At 41.8% G+C, this 20,815-nt stretch overlaps 1 protein-coding gene across 1 annotated transcript in view; it reads left to right on the top strand.

Moving 5' to 3' along the window:
* CDC7 (cell division cycle 7) overlaps window positions 1–17,604 on the top strand; it is a 31,825-nt gene extending 14,221 nt beyond the window's left edge. The window contains exons 5-13 of the mRNA XM_035123502.3: window positions 1,505–1,640; window positions 2,392–2,485; window positions 2,572–2,714; window positions 3,778–4,027; window positions 5,721–5,810; window positions 7,617–7,789; window positions 9,656–9,738; window positions 12,475–12,624; window positions 15,925–17,604. Coding sequence (XP_034979393.3) covers window positions 1,505–1,640; window positions 2,392–2,485; window positions 2,572–2,714; window positions 3,778–4,027; window positions 5,721–5,810; window positions 7,617–7,789; window positions 9,656–9,738; window positions 12,475–12,624; window positions 15,925–16,316 — 1,511 coding nt within the window. The 3' untranslated portion in view covers window positions 16,317–17,604. The remainder of the gene's footprint in view (window positions 1–1,504; window positions 1,641–2,391; window positions 2,486–2,571; window positions 2,715–3,777; window positions 4,028–5,720; window positions 5,811–7,616; window positions 7,790–9,655; window positions 9,739–12,474; window positions 12,625–15,924) is intronic.
* The last annotated feature ends 3,211 nt before the right edge of the window (window positions 17,605–20,815 follow it).

Below are 20,815 nucleotides of genomic sequence, written 5' to 3'. Positions count from 1 at the left end.
CTCTGTAACCTCACTTCTCGCAATGAGGGAACCGCCAGAAGGCCCTCAGCGCTGGACCTCAGTGTCTGGGCTGAATGATGGGGGTGGAGATGCTCCTTCAGGTATACAGGACCGAGACCGTTTAGGGCTTTAAAGGTCAACACCAACACTTAGTTGAATGCCACCCGGTCTGTCCACTTTAGGCTGCAGGTGGGAGCCTGTGTGACTGAATCCTGATGCGTATAGAAAAGTTCCCTGTATGCAGGGAATATTTTGTGTGTGCGGGGGCATTCAGGGAATCTTTTTGTGGAGTATTCAGCCGTGTGTGAGCCCCCACTTGCAGTTGGAGGTGCTATGGTCCAGAAACAGGCTTAACCAAATTCATCTGTCATTTTTGAGGGCCAGAACACATGGTTGTCCTAATGCTTGTTCCGTGAGAAGAATGTCTGGAAAAATGCATATGGTTGCAAAGCATCCAGCTTCATCCCTGCTATCATTTTTCACATTATCCAGCAGCAGCAACAGGATGTGTGAATGGTTGCTTGTTTGGAACCTTCCCTAGTATTCTGTTTAGATGTCCTCCGTTATCTTCTGCTACCTCTGCTAAAAAAAGATCCCTTTAGATGAACATGGGGAAGAGGAAGTGCCAACAACTCTGGAGGGAGGTGGGAGCATCTTGGTTCCTCTGTTTGATAAGTATGTCTTCTAGCTCTCAATTACTTAGTGAACAGGTGCTAGATATAGGAGAGGAACAGTTGTCTGGCAACCTAACTGCATTGTGCTACCAATTCAATCCACAACTGATTTTTTTAAAAAAATGTTTCATGTCAACATACATCTTTTGCTGGGGTGGTACCTTTAGCCCTGTCCAGGTATTCAAAGAATGTTTGATGGTGTGAAGTGTGTAGAATTTGTGTGTGTGTGTGTGTGTGTGTGCATGCGTGCTGTCCCCACCCTCTATAGTCTTGGTGTGCTCCACTCCTGACCTTCCTGGTGCTTAGAAACCTCCCCACAATTGGGAACTTTGTGTTATCAGAATTGCCAGTCGTGCAGCGGTTTCTAAGCCTGTAAGCGATAATAAATGCTTTGGACTACGCAAATGTGTCAAATGGACTGAGAATATAGTATATTTTATTTATTTATTTTATAAGAAAATATCTCTTTTTTTAACCTCTCCACAAGATACCCCCTTTGAAGATTCTTGTAAAGCTTTTGCCCCGCTTGAGAATCTCTTGTCACATTTAACCCAACAGATAAATTATTCAGTCTTATCAGATGGTATTCCTTTTTAATGATCGCTCTGAATTTCTGAAATACCTTTATTCAAAATGTAACTATTCACTTAAAACAGGTACTCTATATTATATTTCACAAAGTCTTGTCTCTAAATACCGCTGCTCTCATGATTATATGTACCTGAAACTAGACTGTCAGCATGGAACCAGATCTGTTTTACATGAAATTTGCTTTTTCTTGTAGCTCATGAAAGTTCAATGTATACCAAATAAATTTTGCCTTTTTGCAGGTACGTTTAGTTCTGTTTACCTGGCCATAGCCCAGCTACGAGGAGGCCATGAAGAAAAAGTGGCGTTGAAGCATTTGATTCCTACCAGTCATCCTGTACGAATTGCTGCTGAAATTCAGTGTCTTATAATAGCAGGGTAGGTCCAGAAATGTACCAAGTTCTTAAATTTACAGGAGAATCGGTTTTTGAAGCCTGGTCACATGGCCTTATATGATCTGAGGAAGCCTACCTGTAGAGGAACATTACTGAAATTTTAATAATGGGGTGGACCCATGCTCACAACACATCAAATGTGGCTCATAAAGTAATCAGTTTTCCAGAGAAGTATGTTAACAATGTAGGGCTGTTGCATTTTTTTAGTGTGCCATTTAAGGGGAGGGAAACTGCTAATGCAATCTATCGTAAATCCTACTCCTTCAAAAATCAAGGTTCTGTAATTTTGAAAATGCTTGTATTGACTTGCTTTGTTTACACAGTTCATGCTGAAATTCATTTTAATTTGCATCACCATTTTTATTTCTGCTTGCCATGATGAGGAGATATATTGGGCACTGTATGCCGGCGCTACTCCTAACACAGGAAAAAAGTATCAGCCACCATCGCCCACATAACTGTCCAAGCCCACCTTCAAAGCTACAATGACATTATTTTAAATGTATGCCCTACCTCAAGGGGAGTGAACGCTGCCACCCATCTAATATGGCATTCTGCACTCTTTCTGTGTCATAGCATACATATAGCCCTATGTACTGATTAGTAACTAAGTGTTAGATATAACTGTTTCTAAATGAAAGGTTTTAAGAATAGGACTATAGAGAGAGAATAATGCTAGCAAATGTTGAATACATGGGCTTAATGAGAGGATTCGTGTGTTTTTTTCCTTGTAGGGGACAAGATAATGTCATGGGAGTTAGGTACTGTTTTAGAAAAAACGATCATGTGGTTATTGTTATGCCATACCTGGAACACGAATCCTTTTTGGTGAGTTACAAATCCCTTCTATTATAGTAACTAAACACGCTTAATTGCAAGTTGCTGCACAATTATTTATTCTGGCATTCTTACAGGACATCTTGAACTCTCTCTCCTTTGAAGAAGTAAGAGATTATATGTTTAATCTCTTCAAAGCTTTGAAGCGTATTCATTACTTTGGCATTGTTCACCGTGATGTCAAACCCAGTAACTTCTTGTACAACAGGCAAATGAAACGGTACGTCTGCCCGAGTTTGACACTGTTATGATCTTCTGTGGAATACATTTATTAAGCATAACAAACTGCCATTTCCCAATGTCCAGCAGTATGCCATGTAAAGGCTGTACTAGATGTTCAGTGACAAGCACAGGGTTGTGATCTGCTGCTAAGCAGCAGGCAAAAGTATAGCATATTTTACAATGGGAGAGACAGACCAGTATTTGCCGCATCTAGGGGTTTTGGGGGAAAGTAGTGAGAGAGTTAAATACGTCCTGCTGTTTCTGCTGAACGCCCCCCTCTAACCCAAAGTTTTATAAGTATTCGTCAAAGGGGGCTCTAACAATGGGTTTGAAATATATCTTTGTCACATCTTCTGTAGAATATAAGACCATGCAGGGATGCTTCCCACCCTAGTCAGAGAGAGAAGCTACTATAGTCTCTGTTGAGGGTTTGCTGCTTCCTGCTTTACTTAAGTATTTTTCTCTAGATAATGCACCTTGTCAAAACGGAGAGGGCTCCTTTGTTCAAATTAAGGAGCCAAATTATGTGCACTTTTAAAAAAAGAATTAAAATCCTTGGAACACAGGAATGCAGGCCACCTCTTTTACATGCTGCGGGTGGCGCTGTGGGTTAAACCACAGAGCCTAGGGCTTGCCGATCAGAAGGTCGGTGGTTCGAATCCCAACGACGGGGTGAGCTCCCATGGCTCGGTCCCAGCTCCTGCCAACCTAGCAGTTCGAAAGCATGTCAAAGTGCAAGTACATAAATAGGTATCACTCTGGCGGGAAGGTAAACAGCATTTCCGTGTGCTGCTCTGGTTCGCCAGAAGCGGCTTTGTCATGCTGGCCACATGACCTGGCAGCTGTAGGCCAGCTCCCTCGGCCAATAACGCGAGATGAGCGTTGCAACCCTAGAGTTGGTCACGACTGGACCTAATGGTCAGGGGTCCCTTTACCTTATAGCACAACCAAACTTCCTTCAGGATAACAGCTAAAGCTCATGGGGTTCTAACATAACACTATTGCAGCTGAGGTATGTATTAAATCGTTAACAAATTGTGTGTTCTCAAATTGTCTTTTAGGTATGCCCTGGTCGACTTTGGTTTGGCGCAAGGAACTCCTGACACAAAAATAGAACTTCTCAAAGTTATCCAGTCGGAGGCCCAGCAGGAAAGTTGTGCATGGAATAAGCCTCAGATAACTTTGGGATCCCAGGTTTCAGTTACTGCTAGAGCACCTAGGCAGCTAGTTCGTCAGCCAGCTGCAAGAACGGCTAATAAAAGGCCCTGTTCCCTTTCCCAAACAGAGATTAAACAAGAACAGAAAAGAAAGGTTCTGTGCTTCTTCCTTAATTTTGTTGCGTGAATTCGTTTAATGAGCCACTTCATCCACCAGGGGGAGATGTAGTACCAAAATAAATCTTCAATCTCCTTTTTCGAAATCTTTGTGCTTATGTAAAAAATATTTTTTAAAAAACAAAAGCCATAGAATTTATAAAATAGGAATTTGTTTCTGTGCGGCAATGGTTTTTGCACAACTTTTGTATGAGGGCATTGCCCAAGAGGCTGTATTCCAGACTAGCTATTGCAGGAATGACTAAAGTCCTGGAGCTTGTTCTTGCTGTGACAAACACCTTTCTATAGTCAGGTGCACTACACTTGACTGAGTGTACACTATGAACAGGTGACATCTCTCTCTCTCACACTGCATGTGCACATTAGAGAGCTGTAATCACTTGTAGCTTCTTGCCATTTAAAAATGGTGGGAAGGCTGGATATAGGCATGTATCAGACATGACAAGATGCATTAGATATGACAAGAGTACATTGCGCTGAGATGCCAACCCCAGGTGCCATCTTCAGTCAATAAACTAACTCTGAATATGCTGGCGTTTTGATATGTTAAACTACATTGCTGCTCAGTCAGTGTAAATTAGAGCAGCAGGATAAAATTTCCAGGTTACATTTTATTAGAATTTCCTTGTAGCTTTGTAAGTATTATTTCAGATCAGTTATCCTAAACTGTTTTCAAAATCAGGGTCTAAGGTTAGAAATAATCTCACTAAGATTATTTTTAAGAGAGCTTTGTGGGTAGATCTGCTTTATAATGCTGTTAATTGCCATGGCTTGCTGTAATACAGTCCTGAGCAGTTTACTCATAAGTAAGTCCTCTTGAGTTTAAAGTGGTTTACTCCCAAGCAAGTATTGCGTAGGATAATAATAAAAAATTCATAATGCTGAAATCCTAGCCCCACTTAACCTGGGAGTGCTATTGAATTCATTAGGACTCACTTCTGAGTTAGACGTGTTTAGGATTGCACTGTAAGACCCTAATGTGCAGGCTGATATTTATGAATGACACGGAATGTTTCAATTTAGCTAACTTCCTTCCGTCCCTGAACTGAAGACAGTGGTGGGGGAATCAATCCGTATCTGTTTGTTCAGTAGATTGAGCAGGTGGGGTGGGGAGTCAAAGTGTATCCACGTATAAAACCACAAATGCAGTGTTAGGAAATCAGAAAGTCAGGGCCGTTGTGTGTTTAGTGTTGCTTAGCCCTTTTAACTGACTGAGCATCTCCATATAAGGAGAATTTACATGCCAGTTAGAAAGTTGATTCATTCCCCAAATGAATTTTCTTCTCCCCTGCAGAGGGCTAGTTCTGTCACCATGTTAGATTAAATTTTTAGATTTATAGTTTTAGCTCCATTATCTCAACAATAATTTTTCTCGGCATAAAATTCGGCCTCCTTTCTCCAAGTTGTCAGGACATTCTGAAGTCATCTATCAGAATTTTGAAAGCGTACCCTTACCCATAGCATTACCCAGCTGAATCTTGATGGAGGACTACCGTGAATCGGGGTGAGAAGCATTCACCCTAGACTGTGCTCTCTTTGCAGTAAATTAGTCCTGTGAGAGAGCTTATATACAGCTTTTTGTTTTTGCGCTATCTCGCTTTTTAAAAGCCATGCCACAATTGACTGTGTGTTAAAGATGGAATCCTTATTGTCCTCTTTTGACACTGCAGGAGGGGCCTGAGAGCCTTCACGTTCAACGCTCTGTCTTTGGGGAGAGGAATTTCAATGTCCGCAGTTCTGCATCTCAAGACAATTCCAAAGTAAGCATTGCTGGTTAACCACAGATAAATCAACCGCATATTCAGCAGCATGTACAGTGTTTATCGTTTTTTTTAAGGCTACATAGGTCAATGTTTGCTAGGCAGATGCGGCATGTGGACTGCACTTGTTGGCACAATGCCTATTTTGTATTACTGTGGTGGTGGTTTTTACCCGAACCGCTTGAAAGCCAGTGGATGTGCTTGCAGCATGTGTGTCTTCTCATCTGAACCTTTTCTTCTTTGTAGCTTTGTTGTTGTTCAAGCAATGTACTCGTCTAGCTAAGAACGATCAGGCATGTGAAACGGTATTTTGTGAGTGCCCTTTAACAAAGAGGCGAAAGGTCTAATAATAATTCTGGTCTGCTTTGCTAGACATGACGCAGATATAAAGTAGCACAGATCCACTGAACTGAATTGAGAAACTTTGTTAGGACTTTTTTTACTCTGCAGTAGAACAGTCTTGCAATTGAGTACACAAAAGTTACTAGCCCACATAGTTTGATTATCATGCCTTTTGGCCACATGGCTCAACAGGGCTTTCTTGGTAGTGGCGACCACCCTGTGGAACGCCCTCCCATCAGATGTCAAAGAAATAAACCAACTATCTGACTTTTAGAAGACATCTGAAGGCAGCCCGGTTTAGGGAAGTTTTTAATGTTTGATGTTTGATCATGTTTTTAATATTCTGTTGGGAGCCGCCAAGAGTGGCTGGGGAAACCCAGCCAGATGGACGGGGTATAAATAAATAATTATTATCAACAACAACAGCAACATTAGCCATTAGACACACTTTGATGGCCTGAAAAGTGAGGAGAGAGAGGTATTTTGTAGACAACTAGAGCACCAATAGTTCTGTTGAATAATGTTCAATAACTGCTAACCTAATGAATAAGAATTGCTTCTAAGCAAAGAGGTATGAAAGTTATTGTAAATTGTGAGAGAATTAGTTCCCCCTTTCGTTATCAGTGCATTGTGCCCCAGCACAGAAAAAGCTGGTCACACTTAAGTCCCCTTGAAAGCAACGAGACAACTTTGCCACAGATATAGCACTGAAATAGATTTGACGGCAGATGCCCACAAAATGGCAGCTTTGTGTTGAATTCCCCCTACTTTTCCCCATAACATGTAAGTTCCCAAGTCATGTGTTTACTCACCCCAGTGACACCCAGTAATTTAGAACATTACGGAGGGACAATGGTACAGTCATACCTCGTGTTGCGTTAGGTTCATGTTGCGTCTTTTTGGCTTGCGAATGTGGCAAACCCAGAATTGTATACTTCCGGGTTTCACTTCCCGTGCAGAAGCGTTCTGCGCACTTCGTGCATGCGCAGAAGCACTTTATTCACTCTGTGTTTGCGCAGAAGTGCTGCTCTAGTTGCAGATTTTTCCTGGAACGGATCGTGTCCGCAACTAGAGGTACCACTGTATTTGAGATTGGATTTCTGGTTTTGGCAGCAGCTTCTGTTGAGCATCACCTGGTTCCTGTGTAAAGCCCTTTAGTGTAAAAATGACTAACCTTTTGTTCAGATTCTGGCCTGGAGTTTACCATCTCTATAATTTTATAATATTAACGTATTCTAGATATTAACACAAGTTATATACCTTTTCCTTGAAACCCACTAAATTAGAATTCTTACAATACCTTGTTAGTTTTAATAGCCATTGGGATTTATCACTCACAAGTCTGAATTTGGCAACCTGCCTTTAAAAATGCTACCTAATAGAACTTTTATGTCTTTGAGGGCAGCTAGAGTCAAAATTGTGTTTAAATGTGTCTTGGATTAAAAAATATAATTTATATTGCAGCTCATAAAGCAGCCTAGGGTGACAGATATTGCAGCTAGAAAATTATTGGCGAAGAAGAAGACAACTTCAGCTGTGACTAATGGCTCAGTGAAGAAAGCTGCCAGCAGTTATCCAACTAGCATGACCTGTGACTGTTATGCAAAAGATAGAGTCTGCAGTGTTTGTCTTTCAAGGTAATTAACTTTGATGCAATCACATTGCTGGCAAGAAATGATTAAAGGAAGAAACATTTGTCCAATTAATCCATGTTTAGTAAAGCACAAGATAATATTAGATCTTTGCAATGCAACAGCAGATAAATATTCCAAAAGCTCATGCAGGTGTTGGTTTTCACAACTAGATTTTCAGCACTCACAAATTCTGACTTAGTGCATTTGTTTAAATGTTTTCTGCGGAAGGTTTTCTTTATAATACTGTCAACACTTTCTGTGCAAGGCTGCAGAAACCACTCGATTCCTCTTAAGTTTCAACTCTTCTGTGACACAATCTCCACGGTGTCTCACACCAGAAAGCTGGTCCAGTGTTATAGAACACTCTCTGGAGTTGGAAGCACAAGGTAGTGCCACAGGTTCAAAAGGCCGGTTGTTACGCCTTGGCTTGTAAATGGGTCTAGGTCAGTGGTTCCCAGTTGGTGGTCTGTGGACCCCAGGGAGTCTGCATATCCCACTCAAGGGGTCCATGGCACCATTCATGTAACAAAAACTACCATAGTGATAGCAAAATTTTCAAAAGTAGGGGGTTCATGACTTGGCTGTTTGAAAAACAGGGGGTCCTCTGTACTCAGCTAATTGGAGACCAGTGGTCTAGGTCATATAACTATGTCAAAGATCTCTGCTGCCAATATGCAACAGTTGAAGATTTACAGGAGGCGGGCAGGTGTGGAGGATTCCCTGGTTCTGAATGGGGTAACTGTGCCCCTGAAAGACCAGGTGCGCAGCCTGGGAGTCATTTTGGGCTCACAGCTGTCCATGGAGGCGCAGGTCAATTCTGTGTCCAGGGCAGCTGTCTATCAGCTCCATCTGGTACGCAGACTGAGACCCTACCTGCCTGCAGACTGTCTAGCCAGAGTGGTGCATGCTCTAGTTATCTCCCGCTTGGACTACTGCAATGCGCTCTACGTGGGGCTACCTTTGAAGGTGACTCGGAAACTACAACTAATCCAGAATGCGGCAGCTAGACTGGTGACTGGGAGCGGCCGCCGAGACCACATAACACCGGTCTTGAAAGATCTACATTGGTTCCCAGTACGTTTCCGAGCACAATTCAAAGTGTTGGTGCTGACCTTTAAAGCCCTAAATGGCCTCGGTCCAGTATACCTGAAGGAGCGTCTCCACCTCCATCATTCTGCCCGGACACTGAGGTCCAGCACCGAGGGCCTTCTGGCGGTTCTCTCGTTGCGAGAAGCCAAGTTGCAGGGAACTAGGCAGAGGGCCTTCTCGGTGGTGGCGCCTGCCCTGTGGAGCGCCCTCCCAACAGATGTCAAAAAGGAAAACAACTACCAGACTTTAAGAAGATATCTGAAGGCAGCCCTGTTCAGGGAGGCTTTTAATGTTTAATAGATTGTTGTGTTTTATTCTTCTGTTGGAAGCCGCCCAGAGTGGCTTGGGAGACCCAGCCAGATGGACGGGGTATAAATAATAAGTTGTTGTTATTATTATTATTATTATTATTATTATTATTATTATTATTATTATTATTATTATGTTTTGTGCCCTGCTAGGCATCTGAGATTGAATGGGATCTGCATGCATAAACAGACTCCTTGTGATCATGGTGTGGTAGCTAGCTGTGAATCCCCTGCACACATGTAGTTCTCAACCTCTGATATATGGAGGAATAGGATTCCAGTTCTAAATTTAAAAGGTGTTGCAGCCATCTCATCGGGAGGAATTAATGAGTGTGGCATTCTATTACTTTACAAATTCTTACTCATGTTACCACATAAAGTCGTAGCAGTTGGTTTATTTACCGTTGGACCCCTAAAAGCTCAAACTGTGCTGTTACTTGCTAAATGCGCTTTTCATGTTTTAATCCCCAAGGCGTCAGCAGGTTGCTCCAAGGGCTGGTACACCAGGATTCAGAGCACCAGAAGTGTTAACCAAGTTTCCAAATCAAACTACAGGTGCAGTATAACAAATTGAAATTGTATATTTCCATGCACTAGATACCACTGTAGGTCTTCCAGACTGTATGTAGTTGGACTGTTATCTAAAGAAAAGTTATTATAAAACATGTTTCTTTATTCCAAGCTTCTTACCTGAAATAAAAACAAGTTAGGTGTATACCTAACATAGATAGCTATTGCACTACCAACTTAACTGTATGCTTGTGAAACATGGACCAATTATAAACGCCATTTCCAACTCCTTGAAAGATTCCATCAACGGTGTATCTGAAGATTTATACATATCACTTGGGAAGACAGGTGTATTAATGTCAGTGTACTGGAAGAAGCAAAGATCACCAGTATCTAATCAATGATTCTTCAACATCAACTTTGTTGGACTGGTCATGTTCAAATGTCTGATTATTGTCTCCCAAAGCAACTACGGTACTCTATTCCCAGCTTAGGAATGGGAAGCGAAATACCGGTAGACAACAAAAGAGGTTTAAAGACTCTCTCAAGGCAAATGCCTCCAAAATATAATATAAACACCAGCAGCCGGGAAACACTAGCCTGCGAGTGCTCCAGTCGGAGAACAGCTTTTACTAAAGGTGTCATGGACTTTGAAGAAGCGCGAACTCAGGACGAAAGGGAGAAATGAACTAAAAGGAGGAATTCTCGCCATTATCAACGTTATGTCCTCACTCTGGAAGGACGTGTGGATCCAGAATTGGGCCTCCACAGTCACTTACACACACACTGTTAAGACTATATTCATGGAAGACAAGTGATTGCCAAAGAAGAAGAAAGATATTTACTATGATATTGGGAGTTAGCAGCATTTTTCCTTTAAATGGTGGAAAGTGGGCAGAAAGTTCCAACACTGAGGGTTTTGCATCAGCTGAAGAATTTTTCAATGCCTCCCCACTGCTTATTCTTCTGGGATTTGTGAGAGATCATATCCATCTTTGTATTCTTTTAGAGCAAGCATAACTAACATAATATGCTTGCAGCAGATTTTTTAAAAGATTACATGAAAAAGCTGGCCTTAGATATTTAATCTTTTTAAGCAGATGGAAATCTGCTCATGATGACTGGAAGGCATGGTCAAGTGACTTGCTAGGGGAAGAAACGTCCTGCCCTTCCAGCTTAGTCCTGTTTAATAGGCAAGAGCCAAGGTCTGTGAAGTCTAGGAGTTTGTTTTCGATTTGCTTTTAATGGTTTTTCTCTGCACCCTTGCTACTTCAACTACAGTCTGATGGGCCCCAAGAAAGAGGCATTCAGGAAGGTTTGGGGGTAGGCATGGGAAGCCAGAACAGAACCTTCCCTTGCTTGGGAAGCCAGAACTTTCCCTCACCAGTTCAGTCCTGCCAGCAGCAATTCAGCAAATCCCAGTCTAGCAGCAAACGTGATGTGGACCTGAAAATATTCAACTAAGCTGGGGTCAGCATACGTCGGCATTTAGGCCTTAATTCCGGGTGTATGGCAGCCCATGTCAGTAGTGTAGATTTTGACAGATTCCATTAAAAATATTTCAAAAACTCATTTTTTAAAAAAAAAATTAAAAAATCTCAACAACTTTGCCAAGAAAAGCTCAACAACTTTTGTGTCCAGATTTCCACTTTTCAAAATATGGCAACCCTAACTATTCTAAGCCATTCCAACCCTATCCACTTTGCCACACCAGTTTATTCCACCTCTTCTCTTTGATGTTGATCATACTTATATATGTTTCACCAACACTCTCGCATATCACTGGCTTGACGTGAAGGTAACGGACCCCTGGATCCAGTCAAAGGCGACTATGGGATGCGGCGCTCAGCTCGCTTTTCTGATGTAACCATATGGCAATACTAGCAAAAATTAAGCCCATTTGAGTTCCACTGATGTGATTTCATTGGTAGTTGCAAGCATGTACTTTTAGCTCTCTTTCACTGAAGTCAGTGAGACATAGACATACTTAGCTTGGGATAGTAACCATAGAGTTTGATGGCATGGCATGGCAAATTAGAGCACATACTTTGTCCATTGCAATGGATCCCATGTGTTCTTGCTTTCAAGTGCTTTCCCATTTACGTGGGAACATCTTTAAGAGTTCGGAACTGTCCTTTCCATTGAAGTGAATGAAGCAGCCCATACATGCAAACTTTGGTTTAGGGGTACGCACCAACCACAAGATTCGGTTGAGACCCCAATGTGGTCCCTCATGGAAACAGCCTGATTTGGCTCAGACCAATTCAAAGATTTTCTGATTCAGTTGTTAACTGAGATTAACAAAAACAAAACAAACCTATAACTTTAGGGTTGCCATACGACTGGAATGTCCCAGACATACCCGGAATACTGTAGCTGGAAGCAGTGTCCAGGCAGAAATTGGCAAAATGTCCGGGAAAATCCGGGTGTATGGCAGCCCATGTTGGCAGTGTCATTTTTGCTGATTTTCCATACAATTGCCTCAGAAACGTCAGGGTTGTTTTTTTGTGATAAAAAGCTCAACGACTCTTGTTTCTGGATTTTCACTTTTTGAAATATGGCAATCCTATTAACTTTGTTCTTTTATAACAGCGGTCCCATTTTGAAAATAGAGCAGTTATATGCTGAGCAGAAAGTCTAACTCTGAAAGTAACTTTCTATAAGACCAGTTATCATTGTCGTGAGCAAATGTAAATTAAAATCAGCTTTCGATTTTTACTCAGTCTTTCAAACACACTGGGAGTATAAGTAATTGTAACTGAAGTTTGTTTTTAATTGCAGCAATTGACATGTGGTCTGCAGGAATCATATTCCTTTCTCTGCTGAGTGGCCGGTATCCATTTTACAAAGCGAGTGATGATTTAACAGCTTTGGCACAGATTATGACTATTCGTGGATCTAGGGAAACAATTCAAGCTGCTAAAACATTTGGTGCGCAGGTTTTTTTTTTGGTTTTTTTTGTGATTCAGTGTACGTTCAGACTGTTTTGTAGCCATCCGCTTTCTGTAGATAATTTGTGTTTATATTCCCAGAGTCATTCGAATGGCATTGGAATTTATTGGTCTAAACACCAGAATCAGGCTGACCTCAAGTAGTTTTAAATAATCCCAATAGAAATTAAGCTTTATAGATATAGAGGGTTGCTACCAAAGATGTGTCTGGTTGTTTTTCATCAATAAATGACCTTCGGCTTTGCAGCAGCTCCTGGTCCTGCCCACTGTTCTGAATTCTTCCCATTTTCCTCTCCTAAAATCTCCCATAGTTACATTCTTGCTTCAATCCTCTCTACCATTTCCTCTTTCATCCCTTCTGCCCTAGACTGCCCCCTGCAAATTTCCCATGGGCCTGATTGCCTTCTTGGACCTCTGCCACTTCCTTTTCTAAGCCCTGTGTGCTTGTCCTGGCACTTGTTAGGACAAAAACAGCTGACCTCTCACCCCTTGGTGACTTGAAGGCAGGCCAGCAAATAGCTGCCAGCGCCTTCATTGTCATCACCACTACTTCCTCACAGAAGTTATTCCTTCATGCATCATCGTATAAATATTTATCTGGTATCTGTTACTCCTGATATTTCACGAACAACCAAATACGTTGGTCTGGACTTAACAGATTGTGTTTAGATTGTGTTCATGCAAATAAAAGTTGCAACAGGTAAATACATAAGCTAATCACACCTTAAAACTGCTGCTGTCAGTTACTTAACATTTGATTATAATTTTTTAAATTAAATATATGGAAAAGAACAATTGGCCTTACCCGAAGTGTAGATGTAAGAGAGGGGCGCCAGAGCCAGTGGACCCCACCCTGGGGTGCTCTGTGATGCACTGATGTTAATGTGGGGCTCTCAATTGTTATTTGTTCCTGAGTGACATGTATCTTAGTCCTACTCTTTGAGTTTTTCCCGAGGTGGGGAGGGGGAAGCAGGCAGGTACTGTATATTGTTTCCTTTCAGTGACTCCGTCGGTACCTTGCTGCTTGGCGAATCCGGAAAACTGAGGGAATTGAGCCTGTTTCCCACAAGTCTTTTCTCCTGCCTGTCATCAGCTGATGAGGAATGTCCCACAGCATTGGCTGCAGTGTCCCTCAAAATAAATTGCTGTCTGTCCCCCCTAAACCGAAGCACATAGTGGTTGGCTGCATACTTTCTAAAGGTGTCTCCCTCTTAGAATAGCTGAGAGTGTGCAGACAATTGGCCTCGTAACCTAGTATTCCAGCCATATGCCCTTCCTTGTCTTAGTATGTACCTGTGCTTCATGTACCCACAGTGGGAATTACTGCCAGTGTCACCAGAACTGCTCTTTCACAGATTCACACGTGTGTATATGACACAGGCAGAGCATCTGCTTTGCATCCTGGGTAGTCTTGCAAATGTCCCGTTGGAAAAACTGGAGAGCTGCTGCTGGATGGAACAATGGTTTGACTCTGTTCAAGGCAGCTTCCCGTGTTCCTCCTATCCCTATTCATCCACAGGTGCAACATGGGTTCTTTGCATACCCGCACATCCCCAAAACACACCTATCAAAAGTTCTTTTGGACTTGGTCAGGATTTAACTCAGTTCTGTTAGCTGTTTTGTATTCCATTACAAAATAGCAATGTGGCAGATTCATCTCTTGTTGTGTGTGTGTGTGTGTGTGTGTGTGAGAGAGAGAGAGAGAGAGAGAGAGAAATCTGTTTTGCAAGCTTTGGTTCTATGAAAGGTTCAGTTGACCCAATTTGTGCATAACGTTAAACCAGTTTAGCTCAAAAGCCCCTCTTTACTCCTGTGCCAGGGGTGCCAACTTGAATAAAATATTGTGGGGCCCTACATAATTGACCACATGACACAGTGCACACACCATTTGAATGGGAATGCCCATCAACTTTGTGTCAATGTCTCTGGCGAGACAAATTCGCTAGCCCATGGGCAGAGAAGATACATACAAAAATCGTGTCCTATGGACTGTCTCCATCGGACCTATTGAAACTAGATCTCGCCTCGGCCAAAAGAACACTTACGCAAAAACTAGATGAGTTTGATCTCCAACAAAATGTCATAATGGGAAGTGGTACATGCTCACCGCTGAATCTTGGTATACGGCTTACACCGCAGATTCCATCTTATTTGTCATCTTTATCTGTTGCGGCCCACAGATTTGCTTTTACTAAAGCAAGATTTAACGTTTTTCCATCCAACGTTATGGGCAATAGGTTTACTAAAGGACAAATTTCAGCATTATGTGCATGTGATAACAAAACTATAGAATCTCTCCATCATATATTATTCTGTTGTCCCTTGCACACGGACTCCCGGACCAGATTTCTACTTCCCTTAATAACAGAAAGTTTGACTGAGAACTTGGAGTCTCAGTTAACATATTTGCTACAAGACAGCGACCCTAGCAGAACACTGCTAGTAGCAAGATATTTGGTTACAGTTCTCTCATACAAAAGGAAAAATGGTTTACTTCATGATTACTGAAAATCTGTTCTATTACCCGATTTATAGCGGAAACTTGTCGAAACAAACGTACTGTTCCATCTATTTTATCCAAGGAATTATTGCAAATTATATCTGTTTATATGTATTGAATTTTTAAGTCCTTTTTAAACTTTATTTACTCTTGCTTTATTTTATCCTGTCTTGCCCAGTGTTTTTGTACATTGTGTTGCATAAGATTATATTGTGGGCCTTTGGCCGTAATAAAGATTTCATACTTTCATCAACTTTGTGGGGATCCAGCCCCCTCAAATATTTTATTGTGGGGGCCAAAGCCCACACAGCCCCTAGGAGTTGGCTCCTACGTCCTGTGCTGTGCTTGCAGGAAACAATTCACAGTGTTGGCTTAAATGTTGTTGGTTTCTTTCTCTATTTTAAACCACAAGCAGAACCCATGGCCTTCCTGTTCATGGTTTTGGGGAAAACAATGAGCTCTGGTACACATGCAATGCCAAGCCAGTGATGCAGGTTTTTTCCTCCAAGCATGGCACAGGTAGGGACGAAGTGGGGACATTTGAGCAGTATTCGTCCGCACACTGCACATTTACATTAAGCCATAGTTTATTTAAAATAATGGCTTTAATGTTCAGTGCAAACCAGTTTGCTAAGTGACAAACTAGCTTATGTTTTTTGAAAGGTCAACAGTACTGCTTTAATGTATTGTATGTGTGCATCCACTGTCTTTGTTAGTGTTATAATGTTTCTTCTGAAAGCTGTCGAGCACCCATTCTAACCACAGTTGCTTTTCACACAGGTAAATCAATACTGTGTAGTAAAGATATCCCAGCGCAGGATTTACGGATGCTCTGTGAAAGGCTGAGAGGAAGCAAAACCAGCTTTGACATATCGACAGGTGATGGGCAGATCAACCTTTCTCAGGAACCTCCGCTACAAGCTGAAATCTTCAACATTTCAGAGCCTGCACTTCAGACATCTAAAAAGCACCTGCAGTATCAGAAGCCAAGTTGTCATGAACGTGATGGCCTGGTTATTAGAACTTCTGAAAAGGCAGCTGAACTGGGATGGGACAAAGTCCCTGATGAGGCCTATGATCTTCTGGATAAACTGCTAGACCTAAATCCTGCTACTAGAATAACTGCAAAGGATGCCTTGCTTCATCCTTTCTTCAAAAATATGAAGCAGTGAAAAGATGCTCGGCTCTGTACCACCAGAAGCATTGGAAGTCACAGTTTCCTTATCTTTAAACAAAATCAAAATCCCTAGAGGGACATTGTTTCCTCTAAATTGCTTCATAGCTACATCCAACTTGCCGGAAACAAAACAAACAAAACCTTGTCAGCTATTAAACATACTGAAGTCCAAATCAAAGGCAGACTGGGACAGATTTTTCCCCATGCTCTTACACCATACAGTGGTCCCACAGTGGTCCCAGTCTGGCCTCTGCACGATACCTGTATAGGCTTCCTTTGGGCTGCCTTGTTCTTGACTTCTAGGAGCACCGCTTCTTCTTAATCAGCTCCTAATACCTGTACAAATGTGCCTTTACCATGTGAAGGGTGCTAATGTGAGACTGTGATAGAGAAAAGATTCCCACTGTACTTCCAGCCTCGCAGACCAACAAGTATACTTGAAAATTTGTCCTAGTCATCAAAACGCATTCTCTCTTCGGAGGAAGAAACAGAGAATTCTGAGCCGACAACAGTAGTTTCTAAGGGCTTCGGACTACAGCTTTTGAATGCATGCATTTTAGGTGGAACAAGAAGCAGCTGTGAACATGGTTACTCTAGTGTGTCCAATCCTAGCCAACTTAAAAGACCCACATTTCCCTTCTTTCCAGGAGCTGGCAGGTGGGGAGTGATGCCCCTGCAGATGCTGCCTCCCAGCCTCAGCCTTTCTGTCGCTTACTGGAACATTTCGGGCAGAATGGTGGTCAGGACAGGGCAGTGCCAGCACCCCGGTGGAGCCAACCTGCCGGTCCTGCTGGTGCAGCCATGCCACTCTGAGCTTGCTGCTCCCTTGCCTCACCCACATCAGCATTACTGATTCCAAGCTGGCCAGATCTGCAGTGTTGCCATTCCCTACCAGCCGTTCCTGTTCCCTATCCATGTCACTATCAAGACTGAACAATTTTCATATAATTAAATGGCCATTCAGCTTAATAAGGCTTAGTGCTTGCCGTAAAGATTTCCCTGCCCCCCCGCCCCCCCCCAATTTTTGGAGTTTAAGGAAAATATGGATTGTGTTCTTGTACTCTTTGAAAACTTCTACCTTTCCTCCCTGCTCTGCTAGCATTTGAGATGGGTACCAGTTGCTCCGCACTGCGTGTCATAATATCTGCATATGCAAGACCTGTGTATTTGTCTGCTTGTCAAGCACTAGCTCACGTTATTTTGTATAATGTGTACGATTGTCGGAACAATTTGATTTTCCTAGAATGACCAAAAGTAAACCTATATTTCATACACTTTAAAAATGGATATGATTAGCGCACAACAATATGTTATAAGATTGATTGTGTGTGTGTGTGTGTGTGTGTGTTATTTTTGTTCTTTGGTTGCAAAAAAAGAAAAAAGGACAGGCTCAGCCAGCACATGTCCTACTGTAAATGACAGAGACATCTTGGCTCTGATACTGGAGATAGTATACAACCATCATGATGAGCCATTGATAGCTTTAATGTTTCATGAATTTGCCAAATCCTCTTTTAAAGCTACACCATTCACTACATTAAAGGCAATGTAAGATAAGCTAATAATTACAACATAAGCACTAATTGGCAGAACTGAATACCATAGTAGTGGATTTTCTGCTTCCCCAAGAGGTTGGTCTCTGAATGTGTAGCTTTTGTCACCTTGTACTAAAGATATATCCGTTTAACTTCTGTGTTATTTCACGATTTCCCCCTAAAATTATTTTAATACGGAATACTAATGGCAGAGTCCTATAAACGTCTACTGGGAAGTAAGTTTCATTGAGTTCTTTGGGACTTGCTCTTGAGTAATTGTGCATGGGTCTGCAGGCTTAATTTTTTTTTTTACATAATTACATGTTCCCACACTTTTTAACATTTGCAACAAAACCTTTTCCATATAAGGTCTCTATTACAGAAAAAAAATAATTGCACAAAGCTGCAGATGAAAAGCAGCTTTTAAATGGAATGATACTTGAATCAAGATCTTTGGAAGAGTGATGGTAAGTTGTTGGTGTGTGTGTGTTTTACTGCTTTTGGCACCAGCTGTTAGAGATAAATGTTTGCAGATGTCAGAATATTGATTGCAGAAAGTCCTGAAACCCACAAAACCCTGGGGCCTACGTCTTAGCAATTTCTGCTGTTTATGTAATTTCAGCGCAGCACGTCACCGAGAAGTTATTTATCTAAAGGAACTGTGGCCAAATTTGGCAAGCTGAGCCTTCTGCCAGTGTTTGTAGATGTATTATTTCCTCCTATGTTCTCGCATTGTGTCTGTGGCCTTACTAGAATATTAGTTAACGCCAAGCAAAAAGGACCACTTTCTATGCTAAGCTCTCAAAACTGAATAAGGGTGGTGGTGGGTTGTTTTGTTTTTTTAATTTGTGTTTTTGCCTTTGGCCTTTTCACTACATATGGAAATGTTGCGAGTTTCAGCTGGCTGAATATCCCAAAACTGGGCATGTGATGTTTTTATACAATTGCATCTGGACAGATTCAAGTACCAACACTCCCTCGTTGGGGGGGGGGGGAGTGTGGAGTTAAATCCATTTCTGCCTGTCTTTGAGCATTTAAAAAAACCACCAGATTTATTGGATGACTGAAGCAGAAGAGTCTTGCAGAACTGACTTAACCTTGCCTTGCTCTTAGATCACAGAGAAAGCAGAGGGCAGGAAGCAGTCCCCCCTTCCTCCCCATAACGACATCTCATGGAGAGCTGCGACACCCTTTTTTTCCTTTTAAAAATTAACTGCTTTTTGCCTGGTCAGGACAGAGTAGCTGTTGTCTGAATAAGCAAGGAACTGATGCCTTAAATACAGGGTGGGTGCTAGTGCAACAGCCAGCTTCCCTTCCATTTCCCTCTGAGAGAATGGAGCGAAGTAAGGATATTTTTAACAAGTTGCTTCTCGTCTTAATTCCTGTACTGGCTGCTGGGTACAAGGGAGACAGCTCTGTTCTTCGTAACTTCAAACTAGGCAGAAGGGCACCTAGACACATTCCTTTCTTCAATAGGAGGTCTATTTGTTTTACTTGTTCCATAAAATTTATATGCTGCTTGATTGTTAGGGGTGTGTGTGTGACGACCTCAAAGCAACTTACAAAAAAAGGTTAGACAATAAACGACCACTAAAAAAAAAATTACAGCCGGATTTTAAAACATTAAATTAAAACCGCAATAGAATGGGATTAAAACAAAACTTGCGTGTATGGGTTGGAATGTCTAAATAAGAATGTCTTCAGCAGGCAACAAAAGGAATACGCTGAAGGCACCTGTTGGATACTGATAGTGTTGGTGCTGCAACACTAAATTATCAAGTTCTTGCAGGTAGGGTACTGGCTAACGTGAATCATCTTGCAATCTGAAAAGCGATGTCCAGAAATGAACCAGATTTGAAACTAGATTTGGGGATGCCAGGACCAGACAGCAGTTTTAATTATTGGGGGAAATCCCTTATAACAACATACAAAGTGTGTCTTTATGGTGAAACTACATGTTACATGGGAGTTTTGCTGACATGATGTAATATAAAATAGCTTTTGTATGAAAAGTAGTGTGAAATTATTATAAAAATTATAATTTCACACTACTTTTCATACTAAACCTATTTTTACCCCCTGTGTATTCACCACCACGAAAGCAAGTAAAAACAGCTTCAGGGGCTGATAGAGGTCAGGAAAATAGTTCAGGATTAAATGAACCTTACCTCTCTCCCCTCCCCTCCATCCTCTGGCTCTCCTTCAATGCTGCTTTACTCGCACATTGAGTTCCTACAGAAACTTGTTAATGCAAAATGAAAATGTCAAGAGATTAGGATAGATCTGCATTATATGTAGCTTGGTCCTACATGACTTCTTATTTATCGTGTTTAAAGAAAACAGCCAAATGGAAGGGCAAAAATGGATAGACATAAAGAGCAGCATGAGAAACAAACAAAAAAACTAGCACTTCATCCATCTTCACCAGACTGGTGCCATGCAGAAGATTATCATAGAAGTTGGGAGGGACCGTTTTGGTAGGGTTGCCATCTTTTGAGAAGTAAAAATCCGGGAAAGTTGGGAAATCACACACACACACACACCCGAAAGTTGGTTAGATTTTTTTGGGGGGGGGGGACCTGGACATTTTGCTGATTCCCAGAAATTCCCCTGGACTCCAATTCCAACACGTCCAGGAAAATCTGGATGTATGACAACCCTAATTTTGGACTACAATTCCCATTGGCCCTAGCCAGCACAAGGGTGTCATGTTGGCAAAAAAACACACACAACCACAACCGCTTCCTGCTGAGTTGCTGAAGGCCTCATCTTATATCCAAGCATACTGCAATCTGTGGGGTTCCTGTGAAATGATTACTATCCTTATTTGAGACCATGTGACTGGAGTCCTCACTTTCGATATTTATTAAAGCTGCCTTGGGAGCAAGCCTTGGATCGCTTCCAAACCACAAATCGGGACTAGCTCTTCAAGCTCCAGGAAATGTCAATATAGTAAGTA

This window comes from Zootoca vivipara, chromosome 7 (genome assembly GCF_965207765.1).
Source record: "Zootoca vivipara chromosome 7, rZooViv2.hap1.1, whole genome shotgun sequence".
Lineage (NCBI taxonomy): Eukaryota > Metazoa > Chordata > Lepidosauria > Squamata > Lacertidae > Zootoca > Zootoca vivipara.
Note: the sequence above shows the minus strand (reverse complement) of the source record. Positions and strands in the feature narration are given on the sequence as shown.